General features: G+C 38.1%; 1 protein-coding gene across 9 annotated transcripts in view; it reads left to right on the plus strand.

The window, feature by feature from the left end:
- The window catches only part of Dst (dystonin), a 334,297-nt gene that overhangs the window by 124,008 nt on the left and 184,475 nt on the right, over positions 1-25,814 (plus strand). For 5 of the 9 annotated variants that reach the window (XM_026398944.2, XM_077801782.1, XM_077801781.1 and 2 more), the window contains one exon: positions 23,313-23,479. In XM_026398944.2, the coding sequence (XP_026254729.2) occupies positions 23,313-23,479 (167 nt within the window). Of the gene's footprint in view, positions 1-5,206; positions 6,079-23,312; positions 23,480-25,814 lie in introns of those variants that run through there. The other 4 variants (XM_026398943.2, XM_077801780.1, XM_077801779.1 and 1 more) reach the window with 1 other exon arrangement.

Consider the following 25,814-nt stretch of genomic DNA (forward strand, 5'->3'; position numbering starts at 1 on the left):
ATAACCAGATCTTGTAACAGAATTGGGTAAAGTCTAAGTAGAACTGGCCCAAAAGTTGAATTCCTGTGCAGTTCCTCAGTAGCTTTCTCAGAGAATCTTTCATTATTTTTAAGTGGATCAGGGTCCCTGCATTTTTTTTAAAGTGGTCAATGGACCTTTGTGAGATTTTTTTTTTTTTTAAATTTACTTATATGTGGTGCTGAGAATTGAACCCAGTGCCTCACACGTGCCAGGCAAGCACTCTACCACTAAGCCACAATTCCAGCCCTGTCCCTGCATTTTTAGGAGGACCAAAACTTGAAGAACCCCATATGGATCCCTCACCCTGAACAAAACTCAACTCAAAGTGGATCAAGGACTTAGGTACTAGAACAGAGGCCCTGTGCCTAATAGAAAAAATATAGGCCCAAGTCTCCACCATGTTGGCTTGGGAAATGACTTCCTTAACAAGTCTCCTACAGCTCAAGAACTAAAATCAAGAATCAATAAATGGGATCTTTCATACTAAAATCCTTCTTCACAGCAAAGGAAACAAATCAATGTGAAGAGAGAGCCTACAGAATGGGAGAAAATCTTTACCACATGCACTTCAGATAGAGCATTCATCTCTAGGATATTTAAAGAACTAAAAACTTAACACCAAAATAAACAAATAGCCCAATCAATAAGTGGGCTAAGGAAATGATCAAATACTTTACAGAAGAAGAAATATAGTTGATAAACAAATATATACAAAAAAGTTCAACATCTCTAGCAATTAAAGAAATTTAAATCAAAACTACATTGAGATTCCATCTCACTCCAGTCAGAATGTTATCAAGAATATAAGCAACAATAAATATCAGTGAGGGTGCGGGGGCAAAAGTGTACTTGTACCTTGCGGGTAGGATTGCAAATTGGTGCAATCACTATGGAGAGAAGTATGGAGATCCCTCAGAAAACTTGGAATGGAACTACTATTTGACACAATAATCCCACTCCTAAGTTTATACCCAAAGGACTTAAAATCAGTGTATTATAATGATGCAGCCACATCAGTATTCATGGCAGCTCAATTCACAATAGCTAAACTATGGAACCAACCTAGGTGTCTTTCAGCAGATGAATGAATAAAGGTAATATGGTATATATAAACAATGGAATATTACTCAGTCATAAAGAAGAATGAAATTATGTCATTTGCAGGTAAATGGATGGAGCTGGAGAATATCATACTAAACAAAATAAGTCAATCTGAAAGAATCAAAGATCAAATGTTTTCTGTACTATGCAGATGCTAATTCACAAAAGCGGCGGGGCTAGGGAAGAAGAGAGGTAGTTTGGATTAGATAGAGGAGAGTGAAGGGAGGGGAGGGGGTATGGAAGTAGGAATGATAGTAGAATGAATCGGACATTATTACCCTATGTGCATATATGATTACATGACCTGTGTAACTCTACATCATATACAACCAGAAGAAAGAGGAGTATGATGTGTCAAAATCCATTCTACTGTTGTGTGTAAGTAATTAGTATAAGAAGAAGAAGAAGAAGAAGAAGAAGAAGAAGAAGAAGAAGAAGAAGAAGAAGAAGAAACCAGATGGCAGAGTTGGAGGTCTGTCACAGGAGGGAGCCAATCTCTTCACCATCCAACTGGTGAGGCAGGCTGTGTCTGAATTTTGGACACCAGAATAAAGATTGCTCTGGAGTAGTAGTAGAAAGCACTCAGGCTTGAAAAGAAGGGAGAATTAAGTTTTGTTCTTGAATTTTTTAATTTCTTGCTGTGATAGCATTGGGAAAATTACTTAGTCACTCTGAGCTTGGAAATTTGTGTTTTAGAAGACAGAATCTATTATTTCTTTGTAAAATAGATGGAAATGAGCAGAGTCCATAGTCAGGAGATAAGTGAGAAGCTGAGGTGGTGTTCTCAGACAGTAGTGATAAAGGTCATGGCTTAGGGGAGGATGGGAAACTCAGTGCAAGAGATGAGGGTTTTTCGGTGGTAATGGTGATGGTGATGGTACTGGTGTTGAACCTAGGACCTTGCATATGCTAAGAAAGCTCTCTGCCACTGAACTATATCTCCAGCCCTTTTTTATTTTATTTTGAGATGGTCTCACTAAGTTGCCAGGTCTGTCCTCAAATCTGTAATCCTCCTGCCTCAGCTGAGTAGTTGGGGTTATAGGCATGCACCACAGAGCTGGAAAAAGATGACAGATTTTTAAGAAGGAAAAAAGGGACTGACTACAAGGCATAGAGGATGGAGAAGAATTTTAGTACGGGATGATTCAGCTCTAGCCTGAGAGATCAGAAAACAGTAGACTACAAAAGACATGGGGGTGAAGGCCAGGGGGTGGTGGACATCTACTGTCCTTCTGAGTGGGTTTGATGGCAGGTGGGATGTCCTGTTTGTCCATAGGGTATTTGGAGGCAGGTGAGCAGAACAGAGCTGAGAAGTCAGAAGTACAGGTATTAATAATCTTGGGAGTTATTGGTATACAGCTTGTTGTTGAAGTGACCACAGAGAAAGGATCTTTAGAAGACCCAAGAGAAGAGCACAGATGGAGAAGATCTGAAGATCTTTTCACAGGTGCAGGAAAAGATGCTACTGAGGAAATAGAAAGGAATATATAGAGAGGTGTATGAAGCAACAGGAAGATGAACTGATAAAACCAAGAGAAGAAAATTTCAAGTATGGAAGAGTGATGAACAGTAAGAAATGTTGCTAGAGACCATGAGAAGATTATATCAGTGTGCAGGTTAATAGTTTGTCTCTAAGGAAGATTTGGGAGATCTTGGAGAAAACACTTCCCATGCTGTTGGGAACAGACATTAGAAAATTATAGATACGTGAGGATGTGGTTGGGAATTAGAAGCAGTGGATTTAGACCCTAAGTTTGAGGAAATTTGAAGCAAAAGATCCTTCAAGAAGAATTACATATTAAGGAAGCTCTTTGGGACAACATGGGTGTAGTTCAGTGGTAGAGTGCTTACTTAGTATGGGCAAGAGGGAAGAGAAGGTTTAGTTAGAAGAAATATCAGAAGAAGATTTCCTTCTGATATGTTCCTGTGGAATCCACTGTATTGTAGGACCTGAATTACAAGACATTAATATCGATATTTTAAAGTTAGAACAAGGTTTATTGAAAATGGAACCTATCTATATTTTGGTAAAAATGAAAATGTTTCTTCTTACTTAAATGAAAAAACTTTTCTTAGTACTGTCATAACTGAAAATTAGAACTGTTTTCTGGTATCCCAAGATATAAAGCTATTTATAACAGTGGTAATCATTCCTCACTCAGAGTGACTGAGCCTTTTTCCCCTCTCTGTACCTTACATAAGTAGGGAAGTAATTTCAGAAGACCAATTTATTTATTTTAAAAATATTTGCTATGGGCATGACTCATTGAATCTGTGTTACAGGGAGGCATTTTGCAGGGAGGCATTATCATTTCACTAATCCTATACCATTAGCCACCATATGCTCAGTCCAGAAATATTAAGATAATTAAGTACATTGTCTTGTCTATTAGGAGAATGTTCATAATTAATCATAATCAAGGGTGATGAATCTATTGGCCACAAAAATAGAAATAAAGAGGTATAGGAAGAGAGCATTGTGATAGGATTAGGAAGGATTAGAAAATAAAGGAAATTTTTATAGCTAGTAGAGATAGGCTTTGCAAGATGGTGCCAACTCAGGCAGATACTAAAGTTGAGCTATTGCTGGGAGAGGAAACGGTGCATGTGGTGAGGAAATGGACAGTTGCTTAGTTTGGCAGGACTGGAGGGAAGGGTGGTGAGGACTGAAATCACAGGTTGCCTCTCCAGCATGTTAGTAGGAATCCCAACATCACCCATTTAAATATGTTTGAGTAATGTTCTGTTGCCTTTGAAGAAATTTAAAATCAAATGAACAACAACCTGACAATCCCAAGACATTATTTTTGCCATTGTCTTCAGTTTTCGCCACTGGAGAATGTTAATTTCTATTTTATTTTATTTTTTAATATTTATTTTTTAGTTGTAGTTGGACACAATACCTTTATTTATTTTTATGCGGTGCTGAGGATCGAACCCAGGGCCTCGCAAGTGCTAGGTGAATGCTCTACCACTGAGCCACAACCTGAGCCCTAATTTCTATTTTAAATGATACAGGAAAATAATACAGTGAGGTATCTATTACTAACAAATATCTGCAACATTATTGATGATTAATTGACTATTCTTACTCAGTGAAATACAGTGAGTTCTATCTTCTGATTTAATTTTTTTGTAGTCAAATGATGTTTGCCTATGTGTTAAGTGCATTTTATGCTATGCTAGTTTCTTTTGTATCATATCTGTGACTCAGTGTTAGAAATATGCACACCTGAGATAATCAGGTTCCATTCTAATTTATTATTTTTCCAGCAGGTCCCTACTGATCTGTATAATATTTAACTAGAGTACAAGTATGAAGGTTACATATAAAGTTTAACTGCCTTTACTCATGTATAACAATGCGCAGATGTTTCCTTTGGCTAAGTTTCCCTGCTTTAAATCCTATCATTCATTGATCTGCTCATATGAAAGTTTTAATGATCAGATAATGGCCATGGCTTGGAACTGTATGTTATTTGAAAAATATTTCAAACTATATTAAAAGATTTATTTTAGAAAGAATTTTTTAAAATTTTATTCAGTATTATTTCTTCTTGGGCTAATTATTGAATCAGATTTTTATGTGCTGTTTTGAATAAGAGTCTTTAATATAATTTGGGATTTTTTGAGCTTGTTTGTGTGAAAGTGCCAGAATTAGTTGGTGTTTTTTAAGGAAAAAGGGTTTTATTGTAAATAGTAGAGACTGTTTGAAACTGAATTTGAAAGGCACTTTGCTAAATCTCTCCTGACTGGTATTTGCTTTCTGTTTGCTCTCTGATTGGTTGAACCACCAGTAGTTTCAAAGGTTAATGCAAACTTTGGTAGCGTGTCTGCATTACAGAAAGCTGAGAGTTAATGTGAGGGTCATAATCCTCTCTAGCAGTGAATCAAGGGTTTGCCTTGAAAGCTCATCAGTGTTGTCATTTGGCAGTGAGCAGTAATGTTGGTCTAAGAGGATTGGTGGCCAGAAATAAGCCACGGTGTCTAATGAGACACAGGGACCCAGCTGGGCAAGATGCCACAGCATTTCTTGCGTGTGCCTTTTTCATAAGCAAAATGGCCTCAGGCTGAAGAGGATGGTCACAAAGTCTGTGAGGAATTACAAGTCAGAATAGAATCTCTGGACTTCATGGAGAAGTTCTAAGCCTGGATTTTGAAATGAGTGGCTTTGTGGAGCTGTGATCTACAGATCAAATGGGGAATGTTTGTGGCTGTGTAAGAGCCGAGAAAGAAGAACAGTATTTCGATCCTGCCAAAACTCCTTTGAGCCCTGAAAAATATCCTCCTGGAAGAAAATATTTCAGAAGAAAACTGAGCCAGAAAGCTTTAGGGAACCCAGAGTTGGTCGAGCAAAAGAGTAGAAATGAAGGCAAGAAGTGTGACATTCAGTTTTCAAGAAAACAGCCAACTCTTTTATCCAGAGGACTGGAACCGGAGGGCTCTGCTCCCTCTGGCCCGGCACCAGAAGACTGTGTTCAGCGAGAGAAGACAGAGGTTGCAGCTGATGGTGTGAAACAGAAACTTCTGCTGAGGGCTACAAGTAGTGGGTCTTACCAAGTGAACACCTCTCCTGCTAAAGACAGAGAAATAAAAGCATATGTAAGTGCCCTGGATGAAGAGCTTTCAGAAAATGACAGCACTCCATATTGTGCAAAGAGGAAGAAGCATTTAGATGATGTCAACACAAGAGAAATAACATTCCAGAGAAAAACTGATGTTTTTCCTTTCCGAAAGGCAGCCAGCTTAAGTTCCATTCACTGTGATAGAGAGAGATCACTTGCAAAGAGTGAGTCTGCTGAAATTCCCTCAGAAAGTTATAGCAGTGTTCAAGACAGGCCAGGCACTGAGAGATTTTGCCCTTGTGCAACACACCATGTTCAGTTCACAAAAAGGAGATGCCATTCGCTCTGTGCTATTATGTCCTCTGTTTCCAAGGACACATATGGAGATGAGGTAAGTGAAATGTGAAGCCTGAATTTAAGGTGTAAATAAGTGTTCCACTTGCCTGCATTAGACTGAGGTTTTGTAATTTGTTATGTGAAAGCTATAGAGTTCTTGGTCTATTTTATTCTAGCCTTACAAATATTTGATTATTGTGATTTTTTTGGTGTTATTTGTATTCTTTTTTGAAGTTTTACTTTGATATTTTGTACACTTACTGTTGGAATAATTAGAAAAGCACTGGTTTAAGAGAATGTATTTTTAAAAATTTCTCTAGTTCATTGACTTTTCTTACGGATTAGCCTTTGGGAACTTAGCTACATGGTAGTTAAGAGTTAAATGACAGAATAGTCATAACAATCAAATATTTCAAAATAGTAGAGGGGATTTTGAATATTCCCCCAAACTGAGAAATAATAAATGTCTAAGATGATAGAAATGCCAATTGATCATTACAAATTGTACATAGATATTGAAATGCCACACACAGTGTGCCCCATAAATATATACCATTACTATATGTTAATTAAAAATTGAAAAATGAAAGCAGTCATGATAAGACAATAGTTTGGATATTGTTCAGTAGCTTGGATATGTTTATATAGTACAGTTACCAGTCAATACTGACTTACTGTCCCACAAATTTAAAAAGCCAAATTCCAGTTCTTTCTCAGTTTCATGTACAAAAACATTCAGAAAATTGCTCCCAATTCTATATGTATGTTGGCGGTGGGGGCACAGATGAAATTGCTTAAATCTGTTCTGTCTCTTTGTTTACATGAGTTATTTCTTGGCTCTCATCAGAAATAAGAAATCATTAAGACAACATGTGATAGAAATTTGAATATGACACACACTTCCAGGAAGTTGAGATCTTTATTCCTGACATTGCTATTTAAGTTCCATACAAGTTTCTTCTCTGGAGTTTTTACTTGTCTTTAAAAGTAATAGGATCTGCACTTATTTACTTGCCTGGGAAGTGCATTACTCAAACAACTTTGCTATGTTACCAGTTGGGAGTTGACAGCTTTTTCTTTAAGTGATTCCTAACTTTAACTTTTAACCAAAACATCTGGATGTAAGTGATATTTGTAACCTTCAACATTCCTGGGCAGGTCATTGTATCATTGGGCAGAAATCATTTATTTGCATAGTGATATAATGAGGTGTTATCAGGGTTAGTGTACACAGTCATCCTTGACCTTGGCTGGTGAGTTCTCCTGAAGGTGTCCCAGTTTGTACACACCACACACCTTGCCATTATTATGTCATCACTTCTGTTTACATTTTACAGTGGTGGCATTTTAAATAGAAAGCCTCCAGTCTGTCATTCTCTGTGTAGGTCTGGAATAAAGGCTGGTGCAAAAAGAATTTTTTTTTTTGGCTGTTATGTTTATGAATGTTTGGTTTACTTTCACATTTTCCAACTGCTTTTTGCATAATTTGGCTTCAAGTTGGTAGTGCGTTTTTTTCAATTTCTTAAAATCTGTTTCCCAAGTGGTATATGAGCGCCACCCCCGTTTTTAAGTCTGATCCTCAGGCCTAGGATGTTGCTCTTGTTTGTAATTTGTGTAACCAGTGATTTTGAAACTTGAGGAAAATCTGTGTGAAAATAAGTCATAAACCTGCCATCAGAATTGTTAAGCATTGATTTGGAGGTACTTAACAAAGCCTGGCTTCTACTAGGTCAGAGTTGAGTGGGAGAGTCATTATTTTATCTGAGGAGTTTGACATCTCAGTTCCCTGCAGTGCAGATGAAGACTATTCTGTGGCATACAAACAGCCAGACCCAACAGTTCAGCTGTTGCTGTTGGAGCATTCTTTCTGTTTCCTTGGAGGTGTTTGACTCTGCTTAATTGTCTCTGCTTAGAACTTTCCACAGAACTCTTTTATCTTACATTGGATTCCATACTTTTCACTGGAAAATTAGATTCAGTGGAGAGCTCCCAACCCCTTCATTAGTGTTCAGTTCCAGAAATGGTTAGCCAACACTCGTTTATTCCTTTCACATACTTTTTTATGTCTTCCCTATTTGATCCATTCTTCCTCTTAGTTGTATGCTTGGTTGGGCTTGATGACATGTGAGTTAATTTCCAAGTGGATAATGTACAATTCTTTGAGCTCATCTTAACCTGACTTGAACTTCTTGAGTCCTGTGACATTAGTCAATCTCAGTACGGATGACCAGTGTACCTCCTCTTTAAATCCTTATAATAGGCTGACCTAGAGTGGCCTTCCAGGCTCTGGGGCTCTGAGGCCAAGCAGCTGCCCCTTCTTTGCATGCCAAATGAGTATAAATCTCATAAGCATGCTACATATGTATTAGGATAAGTAGGTGAGTAAATAAGAAAAAAAAGGGGAGTATCTTAGATTTGTATGCTTCTTTTAATTGGTAAAATTAAAAGCAGACACATTATGCCTTAGGATCATCCCAATAACTGTATGAAATAGGCCAAATTGATAGGTCTTCTTATATAGAATGAAGAAAAAGAAACTCACAGATATTAAATAAGTCCTGAGGGACTATAGTAAATAGGATTAGTTATGTTAATGGTGGCATGACATCTGTTTCATTTAATTGTCAAAGAATTTCTGCTTGAATAAAATAGACATTATTATTGCTGTATATATATACGTGACTGACCAATATGATTCTGCAGTGTGTACTCTCAGAAAAATGAGAAACTATACCCCATATGATTCAAATGTATGATATGTCAAGATCATTGTACTGACATGTGTAACTAAAACAAATAAAATAATTTAAAAAAAGACATCTAAGGAGGTGACATTGACCAGGAGACTGAAAAAGGGACCAAAAAAAAAAAAAAAAAAGAATTTCTGCTTGGGTGTAACAGTAGTCCCAGCTAATGGGAGACTGTGGTAGGAAGATTGCATGGGCCCAGGAATTTGGGACTGTAATGCTCTATGCTGATGGGGTGTCTATTCTAAATTCTGGCCCAGTTCAGAGATGTAGCTGATCATAACTCATGTGCTGATCATTAGTGGGATCAGACCTGCCCCCCAGCTTGGGCAGCATAGCAAAGCCCTATCTCTTAGGGGGAAAAATTCTGAAGGAGATTGCTAAGAAGAGATCAGAGCAGGATTTGATGTTTATAGGCTTGTCTGTGAAAGATGAATGTCATAAACAGAGGTGACAGAGGGTAGATTATCTTTGGGGACATTGGGGCTGGACTCAGGGATTCCCTGGTTTATATAATACATGCTTCTCATACCTTATGACAGGGTCTCCTACTTTTTCCCTTGAGCTCTTTCCATAAAGCATTCTCCCCCCCCCCTTTTTTTTTTAATTTCACAAATTCTGCCTCTTCCCAGTCTTGTCAGGTTGATGTCAGCAAAGATAGTTGAATTCTCTATTTATAGGCCAGGGAATCTCTAATCTGAGCACATGTAAGAATAATCTGAGTTAATTGCAAACCATATAGGTGCATTTATGTCATCCCCAGTGATTCTAATATAGTAGATCAGGCTGGAACTCTACAGGTGGGGATGGAAAGCTTTTTGCTATTCTTAGTCTATGGCTCTTCTTCTCCGAGTTTGGACCCAGAGTCCTTGCAGGGGAATCATCTGAAATGTTTATTGAAAACATCCTACCCCAGATTTCACTTCATTGGAATAGTTCCTGGCAGGAAGAGAGTGTTGTATATGTTGGCATATACATATGTAGATCTGTTTTTTTATTGATTTGTTTTTTAATTCTAATTGGTTATATATGATGGCACAATGCAATTCATTTTATATTATACATATAGAGCACAATTTTTAAAGACACTGATCGTACACAAAGTATTTTTGCACCATTCATATCTTAAACATGTATTTAGGGTAATGATGACACAAAATTTTGAGAATCTGCTTTCCCTTTTAGCATTTGCTTTCTCATTTTCTTCTCAGTGTAGATTTTCTGATAAGTAGTGGATAATGGCCCTACAAGGCAAGTGATCTGAGTTCTTTATAGTCAAGCTTTGCTATCAGAAAGCAGTGTGACTTAGCAGTTCATTTCTCTAGTTCTAGAGAAGGATTTTGGACCAGATCATGATTCTATGACTGATGGTGTTTTTTGAAACCTGTAATATACCAGTCACTTCCCCATTACATTACTTATCTTCCAGAGCAGGCCTGTGAAGTGGTTCTTTTTTTAGATTTATCATTATGAATGAGGAAATTGAGGCTCAGGAAAGTTAAATAAATTGCTCAGCTCACTTAACCAGCAAGTAATGGAGCATGGATTTGCCCCAAGTTGTCTACCAAGTTGAACTCTGAACCTCCTTTTCCCACATACATCTTTTTCAGCTTTAAATGTTCATGAACCCAAGTACGTAAGCATGAGCTTTTTTGTTTGTTCATTTATTTCATTTCCTTTCTCCATCTCTTCCTGTATTTCTGTGTCAGAAATTTATTATGGATTATATATTGAACCCAAACTGAGCACTTAGAGTTAAGTAAAACAGCCATGTGCATTATAGCCTGCTGTTTGTTCAGAACAAATGACAGGACCAGGGCTGTAAACCTAGGTTCCTAAAAATTAGGTTTCTGAGATGGTTATGAATTTTAACTTTCCACAAAACCATATGACCATATTAAAGAAGGAAGCTACTTCCATGTTTCTTTCCATTCTCTGGTGAATTGCCAATTAATAGTGCAGTGACCTAAAGAAAGATGAGAAATGAGGAGTATGGATATTGTAAAAATTATATCATCAGTATTTTGAGTAATGAAGAATTGAGTATTTTTTATTTTATTAATTATTATATTAAAAACTTAAAAATTTTTATTAACTATCTTAGAAGAGAATAATGCATTAATACTCAATTGCTCTAAATTATGTTTATTCATTATTGTTTCTCTGAAAATATGAAGGTTAGACAATAGAATTCATATTGAGAATTCAAGGACTTGGATAAAATTTAAATGGTTTTCCTTTCATATGATAGTTTTGCTCCACAGATCTTGGAAGACAAAGGTAATTCATTGTATAGTTGACTAGTTTATTTCTATCTGAACAATTTGATCTCTTTTGAAAAAAATACAAATGAATTCATTGATTTTTGACTAGTTTCTTGTCATTTAGATTTCATAACTAGTTTTTTTTTAAATCTAGCTTTAAAATAACAGTTTAGAATTGAGGTCCATTTCAGTATTCTAATGCTTCTGTTTTTTAAATTAAATGAAGGACCTACAGAAGAAGTTTTAAATACTTTGCTCTACAAAAGAGGTAGTAATTTTTATGTTGGGGTTTCTCTCTGTTTGAATAAGGAATAGAGAATTTGCTCAATGTAGTCATCAGTTTAGAGCATTAGCACTTGATCTTTACCAACTTTCTCATGGCTTGACCCTTTATTTAAATCTTTCCTCTCCTGCAAGCAGTTTGTACCAAGTCAGAATTTTCAAAATGTTTGAGCCATCTTTGCAGTTCAAAATATTTTTTTGGAGCAATTTTACACTTTTTTTTGAAGCTTGGAAGCAGACACTTAAAATGTGTTGATTACATTTATTTCTGCCAAAATAGTTAAAAACGTTTTGGGAGAAATGGTTCTTGGACACAAGCATCTTGGCTAAGAAATATTTGCATGTGTTGACAAATTCAGTATGGAATTCAATTTTCCCTAACTGTAATGTCACGTGTTAAGAATCAAAGAGTAAGCAGTCATAGTCCCTTCTTAGTTACCGCCCTTCACTGTGGGGCAAGCACTGTTCTGAGCTGCATACATGCGTTGTCTTAGTCTGTCAAGAGCCCAGTGAGGAGGTACTATGATCCTCATTTTACATGAAAGGAAATTGAGGCCCAGAGAAGTCACAGAACTAGTAAATGGTGGAATCAGGAATTGAACACAAGTCTCCCTCTTCACAGACATGCCCCAGTTTTCTTCCCAGTTAGATTTGAAATAATTGTTAAGAGACTAGTGAGGTAGAAGAATCTCAAGCTTCACCTGTTTTCATGTAGAATATAATATCTCTCTCTCTCTCTCTCTCTCTCTCTCTCTCTCTCTTTGTGGTGCTGGGGATTGAACCCAGGGCCTTGTGCATGTGAGGTACTGTACCAAATGAACTATATCCCCAGCCCCCTAGAATATAATCTTAATTTTTATTTTAATAAAAGCAAGAAGGAATTGAATTTTCATTCAATAGCATTTTTGTATCTTATGCTCTAAATTGATAAGGATTCTGTGTTCTGCACAGAAGATCAATCGGCTGCCTATCATTTCTACATCCGTTGCGTTTCCCAGAAGTCTGGTTCTGCTTCTGTAGAATGAGGTGGTTCATTGATGGATAAAGCTCCTTCCAGAACGTTGTAGGAAACCGTTGTAGGTTAAGTGAAATAGAGGAAAGAGCACTGATGAGGGGTGGCATAAGAATACTTAATTTTAACCCAGGTCATCTTATTCACATCTGTAAAATTGGATGGTTTCTTGTTGTGAGAATTAAATGAGGTTTTGTGTGTGGAGTAGACATAAGAGACTGAGAAGTGCTTTATAATCTTTATCCTATTACTGTCTTCTTCTGTGGAAAAGATAAAACACCTGTAGTCACCCTCTGAAAGAAGAGCTCTGTGAGTTTTCAAAACTTTCCAGTACACCTCTTGCTTCCTCTGGTCATAAAGCATTCTGCATAAGCTGGGTCAGCTGCCAGCTTCTCCCCAACCCCCATCCTACCTCCTCTCACTAATTTCTCCAGCAAATATTTAGTGATCACCCACTATATGTCAGTCAGTGTGCTGACCATCTTTCTCAAATTCCAAGGTTGGCTTAAAACTGTCAACTTGTTAAAACAGAAATACCTGTTGGAGGAGCCAATTCTTGAAGCTGCTTTTGATTATTTACACCTTACTGTGGGTTCATTTCAAAGGCATTAATGAGAGTATCTCGGATATAGGAGAGGAAGAGAATATAAGGCCAGAAGCCAATCTGCAATTCTGAGGGGGAAGAGGCTGTCAGTAACAGAGCTGTGACTAGTCTAGTGGGGATTTTATTTTTTTTTAATAAAACACAGCCTTGCTATGTTGTCTAGGCTGACCTTGAACTCTGGGTGTTGAGTTGTTTTCCTTCCCCAGGCTTCTGAGTATCTGGGGCTATAGGCATGCCACTGCACCTAGCTTGGTGGGGAAATTGTTTATGAACCTTGACATTCAGTTTATGTGAGAGATACATGTCTTCCGCTGAAAATGTGAGGATGTCCTGCATATCAGCTGCTCTATACACACACAGACTGAGCTGCTTCAGTGAAAAGGAGCTTAATTAACTGTTAGGGATGAGGCAGAGCTGGGGGATGCCCTCTCAGATCTGTGCCTGTACGCCATTTCCCAGCTGTGGGTGCACTGGAATGAAGCTGAGTTGGCGGCATCCAGTGTGGCCACTGATATAGAGGGGAAATCAGTCTTGGTTGTAAAAATATTTTCCCCCCACTTTTTCTCATTTATGTGAAGGAGAAATTTTACTCTCAGAGATTCTGAATTGGAACTAAAGACCTAGCTTCATGACCTAGGCTGCCTACCAGCATGCTGTGTGACCTTTGGCACATCACATCACTTCTTTTTGCCTCAGCTTGTTCACCAGTAAAATGAATGAGTCCATCAAATGGCCCTGCTTCCTTTCAATTTGGATTCCCATGGCTTTTGGTCTTTACTTTTTATAGACTTCTTTAAGTGGAATATCTTACTACTTAGTTATTTTAACTTCAGAACTGTTGCACATAAATTATTTAAATGGTAAATTTGATAAAATTTTTAAGTAATTAAAAATTTTAAAGAAAATTTGCATTATTTGCATTATGTTAAAGAAATTCATTTTTGTTTTTAAAAAGGTAAAGAGGGACTGGGGATGTGGCTCAATGGTAGAGCACTTGTCTAGCATGTGCAAGACCCTGAATTCAATCCCTAGCACTACAAAAAAATTAAAATAAGATAAATGTGAATAAACTCTCAGGGAGTATCTGAGTCAACTTTAGAGTCGGTTGTTCTTGTGTTCTCAGTGCATTCCATAAGCATGACAGCATCTATAAAAATAGTGTGTTCCTGTTGCCCAGTTGTCTGGTGGCATTGACTTTGCTCTTAGGACTTCACATTTACAGATTCAGCTGACTAACATGGTGAGGCTGTTGCAACTCACTTCATAGTAAGTGGGTCATTTAGCAGTAGGCTGTGAGTGAAATCAGAGCACTGTGGAATATATTGACTTTTTTTTTTTTCCCATTGACAGGACATCTCCAGGTTTACATATTGTTTTGTTTGTGAATTTTTTTTTTAAGAGAAACAATTTGGGTGAAACTCAGCTTCCCTCCTTGATATTGGGTTATCACTGAGTGGTCTTTGGGCTTTCTTCCTGCTGAATACTTTTGTGCAGTGGTCAGTGTATTGTTATTATTGGAAAATGAAACAATTGCCATCAATCTATTTATATATCTTTGGTACCAGGGGCACTTAACTACTGAGCCACATCTCCAGCCCTTTTTATTTTTAATTTTGAGACAGGGTCTCACTAAGTTGCTTAGATCCTCACTAAGTTGCCAAGGCTGGCTTTTTGCACTTGTGATCCTCTTGCCTCAGGCTCCCTAGTTGCTGGGATTATAGGTGTGCACTACCATGCCTGGTTAATTTTCTAAAATGACAAGGTTTACATGACAGGTTAATACCAATGAAAACATGGAATATGTTTCTGATCTTTCTCACTTTTTTCTTTTAATTACTTCCTTATTTTCTTTCTCTCCCTTCCATCCTTCTTATTTAGCAGATACTGTTGATCACCTAATAGATGCTGTGTTGAACTGAGTATGGAGAGAATGTCCTAAAGGGAGAAATATCTTAAGGGAAGAAGTAGGAGAGAGAGGGCATGTGGTGGGTACAGCTTGATGCTCACACGGTTTGATCATAGAAGGGGAATGGCTTGGGTTTGGAGAGATCTACCAAATCTTAATGAGATTATTGTGGCTGCAGAATAAAGGATGAACTGTACTGAGAATGTGAGTAGGGCAAGACTTAGTATAGTGAGACTGGTTAGGGGGCTGTTACTAATCCAGACACTGAGGCTTTGTTCAAAAGAAGGTGGAAGCTCTCTTGAGACCATTGTCATTGTAAGCCTATCAGGTCTGTGTTTTAAAACATGCTATTGGTATTGACATTGGAGAATAAGACAGTAATCTAGACTAGAGATAATAGTTGCCTCAACTCAAGTTGTTGGTGGGAAAGAAGAAGTGGGGAAATAAGATTCCCTTCTCCCTGCAAAAATCTAGGGAGAGTTAACAGGTTGTTCTTGTTCTTAGGTGTTTACTGCGTCCTTTAGCCATTTATTGAGACTGTGGGTCACATTGCCTGACCACACTCTCTGAGGTACTTGGTCAGGCCTGCACTGTGAAAAAGCTAACAGCTCATTAACCACAACCCTGACTGTCCAGGAGTGTTCATGTGTCTGGGGAATCCACAGTTGTAACTGTGTGAATTGGGGTCAGGCTCTTTCCTTCTGTTTGAATACTGCTTATCCAGAGCCTCACCTGGAGTCCTCTGTACCTATTTAATTCCAGTTATTGATGTTTTGAACATTGGATGTCATCTCAGCTCTGCCGAAAGGGAGAAGCAATAATACAGAATGAAGAATCAATGTTGTATGTAAGGGTGCAGTTGAAGTGGGAAAAGGAGAAGCAAATGTGGGAAAGAGTGTGAGGGTTGTTGGAATCAATCTTTTTTAAGGCTGAGGCTAGTTTTCGGCATTTTTAATTTCAGTTTTTGAGCTTGCTTATAAATGGAGTGAAGAGGTAAAATAGAGGTGGTAACTCCTTTGTTCTCAAAGCCTGGCATCCTGAACTATGAAAATAACTTTATATTTTGGGGATCAAGATTCTTTTTTATGCCCAGAGGGCTCAAAATTACAATGTTAAAAATATAGTTACCAGCCACATGTCTAATCCAAATGAGTTTATGGTCCTCCTATCAAATGGGTTAGATTTGTTTTATTACCAATAGAACTAATATGTTTAGAACCTGTATTTGGAAAACCACATTGTAACATGTCCAAGGAGTTTATGAGAATGTTTTATGAGGATCTTTTGTAACCCAGGGCTGTGCTTTGGAAACTAGCTTCAGTCAGGGCTCTGGAAAATATTTGGCCTTGACATAAAAATCCTGAAGATTCTCATTCCTAATCTAAGTTTGGAATCTTATAAATGTGAAAAGGAATACATACAATTATTGAGCTGGTTAAAGCATTTTAACACAGAATACCACAACTGTCACATGCTTTTTGCTATTTATCCATAGCATAGGCCAAATCTTGATGTCATTTGAATTCATGGGGAAGCTTATTCCTCCTGGAGTAAAAGCCAGAATGGCACACACTGTATGTTCCTGTGACCTACTTTCTGCAACTAGGTCCCACTTTCCAGTAGTCCATTCAGCTCTCAGGTCAGAACCCTCTTGATCATACCCTGAGACATTCGTTGACATTGAAACTCAGTTCTAGAAGAAGGTAGAAGTTTTGGCCAGGCCAGTATCTTTTGAGGCCTGTCATAACTATTAAATTGTGATTGACATTCATGTTTACTTTGGACTTGTTCAGGTCGTTGGCTTCCCTATTATATTCTCCTTAAATTTGGAAAACAACTGCTAGAGTTTGGTTGTTTTTACAATGTCATGATAAAATTTGTTTCATTTTTGTTTTTGTTTGTAATCCTGGGGATTGAACTCAGGCCTTTGTTTATGCTAGGCAAGCATTCTACCACTGAGCTACATCCCCAGCTAAGATAAATTTCTTGAAAAATGTTTTCGATGTGTCATTTTTATTGTGTAAATGAGAAGCAGATAAACCCTACTTGGTTAAGTGACATTTTTATAGGTTGATCAGTTCTCTTGGTTGGGGGTTACAACCTACAGAGGTAGTAAAGCCTTCCATGTGGGACTTTGAAACATATGCTAAAGTAGAAGTGATCAAGAGGATCTTGGTTGCTTGAATGAATTAATGCAAGTTCCTAAGGTGTCTGACTGGGTCACAATGTCTTTTGTTTATTGGGTATTTGCTGAGTGTCATGTGCCAGGCACTGTAATACTTAAGTGAATAAGACATTGTTTATCTTTGTGTGTTGCTCATATGCTAGAGGGGGAAAAGATTTATCAAGAAGCAAAAGTAGTACACAGTGTATACTTCTGTAAAGCAGTATGCATAGGGTGGGTGGCAGGCACCTCACCCAGACTCTGCAGGTGTACTCAGCTCATGGAGAAGGACTAGAGGGTCAGTGCATTCTCTGGGTAGGGATGGCTCATATACATGCTTAGTGTTCTGTGGAAATACATTGACATAGAGAAAGAAGTAGTTCACTGTGCTAGACTGAGGAGTTTCAAAGGGAGGGTGTTAGGGGGAAGGAGGCTGCATAGGACTATGACCAGTTGAGTGTGGGCATACAGGATGAACTGCACTGAGGATGACTTCAGGAGTTTTTGATGTGGGGGAAGCTGGGTAAATGATGGGGCTGAGCTAGGAATATAGTCGAAGGAGCAGGAAAGAGAAAGAAAACGTCAGTTTTTGATATGTTGAATTTGGAAAGGTGAGATGTAGCACAGTTTAAGAGTGCCCTCTTTGAGCACTAGTCTGTTGGTATTTGTGAAGTGCTTAAAGCAGCATTTGGCTCACTTAAGTGGTTAGTTTTACTCTTTCAATAAAAGTGTTGGTTAGGGAATTGGGGTGAGTTTAGGGATAAGATAGTGTGTGTGACATGGGGACTAGGGGTCATCAGTGTGAAGGATGGTTGGAAGCATTGTAGTAGAGGAAATCAGCCAGGACTGAGAGGAGAGGACTGAGGCCCAGGCCTGGAGGGTAGCATTAAAGTTGTGCTCCAGAGGAGCCTCTAATGAAGACCGAGAAGGAAAGCCCAGAGACCAGAGGAAAAACAGGAAGGAGTGGCATCACTGCCAGGGACAGGTGCCTTGAAGAGATCAGGATTAGAAAATGGAGGTATTGGCAAATAACTACGAACTATTCTTGCTGGTTCCATCGTATGCTTTGTGAAGACATTTGTGTAACCAGTGAACATCAATGGTTCAAGCATATGCTTACAGGTGTTTTTTGAATGAGTGAGTCTGTGAAAAAGGTGGTGATAGATGACTTCTCCCAATCTTTCACCTCTTCAGTTTTCCCCTACCTATCACTTTAATTATGTTTTGTAAACTAATTTCCTTCTTAACTCTGAAAATAGTCATGAGCAAGAATTACCAGATTCTCTTGTCTGGTCAGCTCTGCTCAGTTTCAGTGGAGTGATGGGGATGGAAACCAAATCACAGCAGGTAGAGAAGAGAATGTAATTAAGGCAAAAAGAAAAAAAATGACAGAATACTCTTTTAGGGAGGGAGGGAGGGAGGGAGGGAGGGGGAGAGAGAGAGAGAGAGAGAGAGAGAGAGAGAGAGAGAGAGAAAGAGAAAGAGAGAGAGAGAGAGAAAGAAAAGAGGGAATTGAGTTGAAGGTTATTTACTTTTACTTTAGGATGGGAGAGACTTGGGCATTTTAAATATGGAGAAGAAAGACTCAGGTGAAAGAGAATAATAGATAGAATAAGATCTCTAGGAAGCAGAAGGTGAAAGAATTAAGTGTACTGGAGGAGAGAGGTCACATGGAGGCAAAGAGTGTAACGGGACAGGGAGGTGAGGGAGTCCTGGCTCATGGGGCTATTTTCTCTATGAAGAAGAAAAGGTGATTATTTCATATCAGTGGGAGACTTGTTTATTGGCAACCCAAGATTGCAGACCTGGAATTTGTGGTGGTAACATACAGTGTTATAGGATGGTTTTCTGATATGGTTTCCAAACCTCATAGTTTAGGGTGTGAGCAGGGAAGATGCTCAGCTGCCTTGATAAAGATTGTGGTTGAGTGGCTCCCAGGTAAAGGGTCGGGGAGCTGAGGATACTGATGAGAGTGGTTGAAATGGTGGATCATATAGTATCAGGCAGAGAAGGATGTAAAGATGAGGGAGGGCTCCTTAGGAGAAGAAAAATGTTTTCCCACCAACCTCCTAAGTTCTTAGTTGGAACAAACAACAGACAGACAGAACAAGAGAAAAATAAATGGAAATTCATTAATGTGTATTTCACATATACCCGGGAGACACACAGAGAATGAGTAGTTCTCAAAGAGGTGACTTTGAGTTCCAGCTTCAACCAAGAAAAATAAATTTATAGAGAAGTGACAAGGGGAAAGAACTTTTGAGTCTCTAGGAGTGTCAGCGGGGGAAGGCAAACAAAGGGCAGGTAGAGGCAAGTCAATAAAGCCTGTTCATGTAGAATCCTAGAACCATCTCCAGGCCCACGGACATGCAAAGTTGTCTTCAGTAGTTCATCTTTTATCTCTGATAGAAAGGTGGAGCAAGCAGTACACTTTTTGTATTCTGCTTTTAGGTAAATGGAGGGCAGGGAGTTTTCCTGCACCTGTTTTCTTAATTGTGTTCATCTCAGCAATTCATATTTCTGGGTAGCTTATTCTGGTCTCCCAGGGTTCCCTGCTGGTCTTCAAGTATATATCAATAAACTTGTTTGTTTTTTCCTGTTAACCTGCCTTATTATATGGGTCTATTCCAACGAAAAATTTCCATTCCAACTAAGAACTTATGAAGGTTGAAGACAAAAATTACTTTTCTTCCCCTGTAACTCACAGTTTAGAACAGAACTGGGCGAGGAATGTGAGATGATGTTGAAGCCAGATGATTGGCTTAGCTAGAGTTGGAGAATGAAAGTGCTAGAAAAACAAGAAGTTGCTGTCAATAGTTCAGTGTCTGAGAGCAACTTGTTCTGGTTCAAGATGATGATATCCAGGATGCGGATGCATGAGTGGCTGAAGTGGAGAGGAGACAAAGGACTGAAAATGGGAGCCAGATGGAGACGGGTGTGGGCTTGCAGGCACATACTCTTTTGGGTGCCAAACATTTGGGAGACACAGGATAATTTTTGAGGAGAGGAAAAAGGTGGTAAAGCAAGAGTGTCCTACAGTAATGTGAAAAATGAGGTCTTTGCACCTATAGGCAATGGTTTGAAAACCACTGGGTTCGCATCTCTGCAGAGTTAAGCATACCTGTGCTGCCCATTGGCCTAGTAGAGTCTGGGACTTGGCGGAATTTCAGTTAATGTAGTGGAGAGAACCTGGGATTCTGGAGAGATAGAAGCAGTGTAAGGTACTAAAGATACCAGAGACTTTGTTTACTGTGGGATGGGTATTTTTGGAAGGTTTGGAAACGATAGCAATCTGGTCAGGGGAAATGAAATACAAATGAAATATGGGCATGACAGGCTCAGTGACAGGAAGAACTTGGGTTTGAGTAGTAGCCAACCATGACCTGGATGTGAGGCATGAGGGCTTCAAGTTTCCAGAAATAACTCTGATATAAGGTATTTTGTTTTTGGTGCTGGTTGACAGATGGTTGGTGAGATGCTTTTAGGGGCAAATAATGCCAATAAAATGGTGCTGGGAGAGTTTTCTCTGTGTCAGGTACTGTGCTGAGCACTCTATGTGCTTATTCCATCTAGTCCTCAGAACCACCGAAGAAGATAGACGTGATCATCTATTGTTTAAGTTTCATAGATGGGAAAATGAATTTTTGAAATATTTTGTGAATAGTCTGTGCTCATTCATTCTGTTAACCATTGGAGGTGAGATTTGACCCTAGGTGATAGGAACTGCAACCCTCTCCGACCATTGCTGTGTTGGCTCCAGGTTTTGTAAGGAGGTACTCTATGATTTCCTGCAGTCCATCCTGAGTGTCAGCTGTCCCCAACCTGCCTTTCTTGGAGGACTTGGGTTGTTTCACTAACACACACATTTCAGATTAGGGATTGCGAATTACAACTGTAGACTTATAATTTTTAGCATTCAATTTATTTTTCCTTTTTGCTTTATTTGCAGTGTATCATGAAAAATCTGATATACTCAGATAGTAGCTAATGTTGTCTGTTTTTTAAAAATACCTTAAATCACTGTGTGAGGATGACATTTGGTTAATTGGCAAGAGCAGGGGAAGCTGAAATGGAGTCAATGCATTAGTCTTTGTTATGTTAAAGCTTGGTTCATAAAATAAATGTACTTTTTAAAGTTACACCTTTTTAAATAGTGTTATCTGAAGTAGTATGTATAATCTGAAATTCACATATTGGAAATGTATTTAATAAGAATGCATGGTTTTGGTTGATATTTAACCTGAAACCTCTGAACAACTCTTTCTTTTCTTGAGGATGGAGTATTCTCTGTATTGCTCAATGCTTTTACACAGGTACCCGTGGTTGAAATTTACTGACTTCCCTAGTTAATAGATGATTACTTTTATAACTGGACTGGCATGGAATGTTCTAGAATCAGCAAAAAAACAGCCCCCTTAACTCTCCAGTTATTTCTGTCCTTTTTAAATAGCACTGTCAATACTCCAGTGTAGCTCCTCCATTTTTTGGGAAGAGGAGTGGAGTCAAATTTTTGCTTTTCCATTTGTCAAAAAGAATGACAACACCACAATGAAATAGCTATCTTCTGTTGAGCATGTATTTCCTGTATGCCAGGTATTACATTGTGCTGATGTTGAATTCCCACTCACAGTGTAATAATTGTTATCCTTATTATTTTACAAGTGAGGAGGCAGTAATCTTAAATCAGCTAAGTAGCTTGAGCATATTAATACCTGAGATGTAAATGCAGAGGAGGTGCCAGGAAGACACACAAGCATAATTTTAAGATTAGAATATTCTTAGAAGTTGGGCAGAAAATAGTGGTGTTTTCTTCACATGAAAAAAAAAATTGCTCTTACATATGCTATATAATGTGTTCACACAAACAGTGCTTTGTCATATTATAGAGACTAGCATGAATTCCTAGTAATGATGATTAAGACACTTTGCTTTTATCTCCTGGCCATTTGTCCACTGCCGGGAGTTGAGCTGTACAGGACATGGTGCTAACTCTGCTGTGCACTGGCAGAGGCCGTATATGGCCCCACCCTCATCTTCAACAAGTGGTGTCCTAGGGGCTGCCAGGCTGGCAAGAGCTCAACTGCTGCAGCCGGCCTGCCCCAGCTCCCTGGGTTGGCTGTGCCCCTGGCCCTTGTGGCAGCTGGGAGGAATAATGGGTTTCCTGTTTTAATTTTAAACTGCTAGATGAAAAGGTCTCTTTAGTCTGGAGTTGTCCCCCCCCCACCCCCCGCCCCTTTAAGTTGCTTGACTCTGTATTTTGACCTCTGATTTCTGTGTTGTGTTTACAGTCTCAGTAAGACTTTAGACCAAAAAGGGCCTTAAATGTTATCTGCTTTTGCTTCCTACTCCCTCATTTTATAGATGAGGAAGTTGACTCACAGACCTGGCATTAATTATCCAAAGCTATGGGACTTGTGGTCAGAGCTAGAAGCATATCACATGACTCTGGTCTAGTGATTTTGTTCCTGTTATAGAATTATTTTTCCCTCCCTACGCCTTGATTCCAGTCTCCTTACTTGCCCATCCTGATTCTGGCTTGCCTCTTGCATTCTTGATCTTTTGGCTCTTCATCTTGCTCTGACTGAGGGAGCAGTTGTTGGTGTTAATCCCAGCTTTGGAGTTACTGGCAACTCCTGGTAAAGTCACTTTGTGCCTTAGTGTAATTATCAGTAGGCCAAGGAGGACCCTTTTCAAAGTGATGCTCTTGGAAAATGTAAATCATGAACACTCCCGAGTGTTGTTATTATATTATTATTTGATGGAAGAAGCTTAAAAAACATTGAAAACAAAAAAAAATATATGGGAAATCAGTTGAAAAGTTTTGTGTTGAACAAGCTGAGCAAGACTCTTGAGAAAATTAAGAGATTTGCAGCCAAATTGTTATATGATATAATTAAGAATATACTATTTCTTTCTCTATTCTTTACACAGAATACCTGTTGGCTCAAATTCTGCTCAGCAGGTGGTAGTGCAGAGTAATTTATAGGTTTACTTCAGATCAGTTTGCATTTGGAAAAAAATTTGCTGAAGGATTTTTTTTTTTTAACTGATTAGCAAAGAAGAAGGTAGAATTTTCCGATACTGTGATGTTTTGGTATAGTTAAGTTCTTGGACACAAATAACTTTTTAAATCTGTTAGTCTGATTGAAACTTAATTTTTCTATATGTAAAATGCAGAAATATATTTAGTGTTTAAATAAGTTATGAGGACTGAGGAAAACAGTACTCATGAAGTGCCTGGCACACAGTAGGTTTGTAATCTGCATTAACTTCCTTCCTTCCTAATGGTTCAACACTTTGTTATATTTAGATATCTGATATCCATGTCACTGGAGAGTCAGAGGATATGTCTGCAAAAGAGAGATTGCTACTGTGGACACAACAGGCAACAGAGGGTTATGCTGGAATACGGTGTGAAAATTTCACTACCTGCTGGAGAGATGGAAAACTATTTAATGCCATCATTCATAAATACAGGTATGGAATCTGTGGTGTTTTTTCCCTACACAAACATAAGGCATGTTTCTTTAACTTCTAAATTTTAAAATAACCTATTATGGAAACAATGCATCTGCATGGCAGAAAAATACAAATAAACTAAAAATATCACATTCCCATCACTTAGAAATCATCGTTCTAATCTTTAGTGTACACATGCAGACCAACTAGCTATAGTATGCATTTGAATTTTGCCAGTAACTTAGCAGGCAGCTCTGCTATCTAGAATCTGCATGTAGATGACATAGAATGTATGTACAAGGTACTGATGAGTGGGACAGTGTTTAGTTCAGATTTATAGCTCAGAAGTTTTCAAATTATAATCACCTAATTAACTAGTTATTCTTGTGAGTGACTAGGCTTAACAATGGTCAATTTTGTGGTGGGAAGCAGTTTTTTTTGGTGAAAAATTTTAAGAACTAAATCCATATTAACACTTAGCATAGCACTAACTGCCAGCAGCCCTGTTCCAGGCAATTTATATTTGCTAACTAGTTTAATCCTCAAAATATCTCAGTTGTCCTCATTCCTAGTTAAGGGACAGAATGCAAAATGCACAATAAATAATTTGCCTAAAACACAGCTAACAACAAGTAGTAGATCTGGGATTCAAACCTAGGCAGGCTTCTAACCCTGACCACAAGTCCCATTGCTTTGGATAAGTCCCATACTTTTATTAGCTATGAGAAGCTCAAGCCACAGAAAATGTTTATTGAAAATTATGTATTTCTTGATCTCATTTATCTTCCTTAGTTTTATAATGATTGTGTTATTTTCTCAAAGAATTGAAAATATTCCTAAATAGACTAAACCTAAGCTATAAACTCATTCAACAAACTTATTTGATCATCATAAAAATAATAATTATGTTAATGAAGTTCAGTGATTTACATGTTATCAAATCAACCATTCCCATGAAGCGTAACCTGTTATCATACCATTTTATGGATGAGGCACCCTGCCAAGGTTGAATTATTCATAACTTTTCTCTCCTTCATCTCTCTTTCCCTTTTTATGTTGGAATTTTCAACATCTACAGAACAGTAATGAATCCTTCATGCACCCACACTCAAGAGTTCCTATTTTTAAGCACTATAATTGTGCCCTTTTGTTAAGAAACAACATAAGTAGAGGTGAGTGTAGGTTGCTGAATTAAGAAGAAAAACCAAGATCAACATGCCTGCATTTTTTCAAAACAAAGATCCTCTTGGGTAACTCAGAGCCAAGAGGGTTTAGTGGATAGACATTGCCATTGTCACACTGCACATTGTCACACTACATACTGCACACGGGGACTATGTAGCTGGTCACATTCTATACATGGGATGATAAAAATCTTCATAGCCTTTGAATAGAAAGATATTGATTGTAACACCGAAGGGACTATGTCAAGATGCATCTTCAAGGGTGTTCTCTGCTCTCTTCTTTGAAATGTTTAAGATAGAATCATAACATTTTTGAGAAGCAAGCTTTTCTGAAATCATTTGCTTTTAAAATCAGTAGTTTCTGAGACTTCTTTTCTTTTTTCAGTACTCATGAAAAATCATGGAACAAATTGGCATATATTTGCTATATATTTTTCATCTAAGTGCTTTAATAAGTCACTGTGTATGTCAAAGGTCGTAAAATGTCTTAGGGAAGTTTAATGTTATAGAGCTCAGTTGCTCTAGGGAGAATTTGAACCTTGTGAATATTATTTGCTTTGAACTTTTACTTTGGCATAGTGATCATGTTAGAAAACTGTTTAACTTTGAATTCTGGTTTTCCTAGTTTGCTTTTTTGTTGTTGTTGTTGTTGTTAGAATTCCTGGTAAAAATACTGCATATCAAGTTGAATTGTTCATGTGATTTCTTTATTGCTAAAATTCTTTCAGGGTACCCTGTGCTTCATGTAATATTTCTGTGGTTTCTTTCAATAGAAGAAACCTTTTAACTGTAGAACTGTATTTTTAAAGTCCTTTCTTAGGAACCCTGTGCCTTACACATACTAGGCAAACATTCTACCACTAAGCCACAACCCTAGCCCCATTTTTTTAAATTTTCATTTTGTTAGTGGGAATTGAACCCAGGGCCTCTTTACTTTTGAGATATGTCCCTATTCCTTTATTTTATTTTGAGACAGGGTCACACTGAGTTGCCGAGGCTGGCTTCCAGCTTGCCATCTTCCTGTCTTGGCCTCCCACATGGCTGGGATTATAGGCATTAGCCACTGTGCCTAGCCCATGTAGATGTTTTTGTCCAAGTTTTAAAAAATATAAGTTAGCTTTTTAAATAACCACAATCCTACGGAATAGAGTGTGTCTCCAATTTTATCA

Source organism: Urocitellus parryii, chromosome 8 (assembly GCF_045843805.1).
Source record: "Urocitellus parryii isolate mUroPar1 chromosome 8, mUroPar1.hap1, whole genome shotgun sequence".
NCBI classification, from domain to species: domain Eukaryota; kingdom Metazoa; phylum Chordata; class Mammalia; order Rodentia; family Sciuridae; genus Urocitellus; species Urocitellus parryii.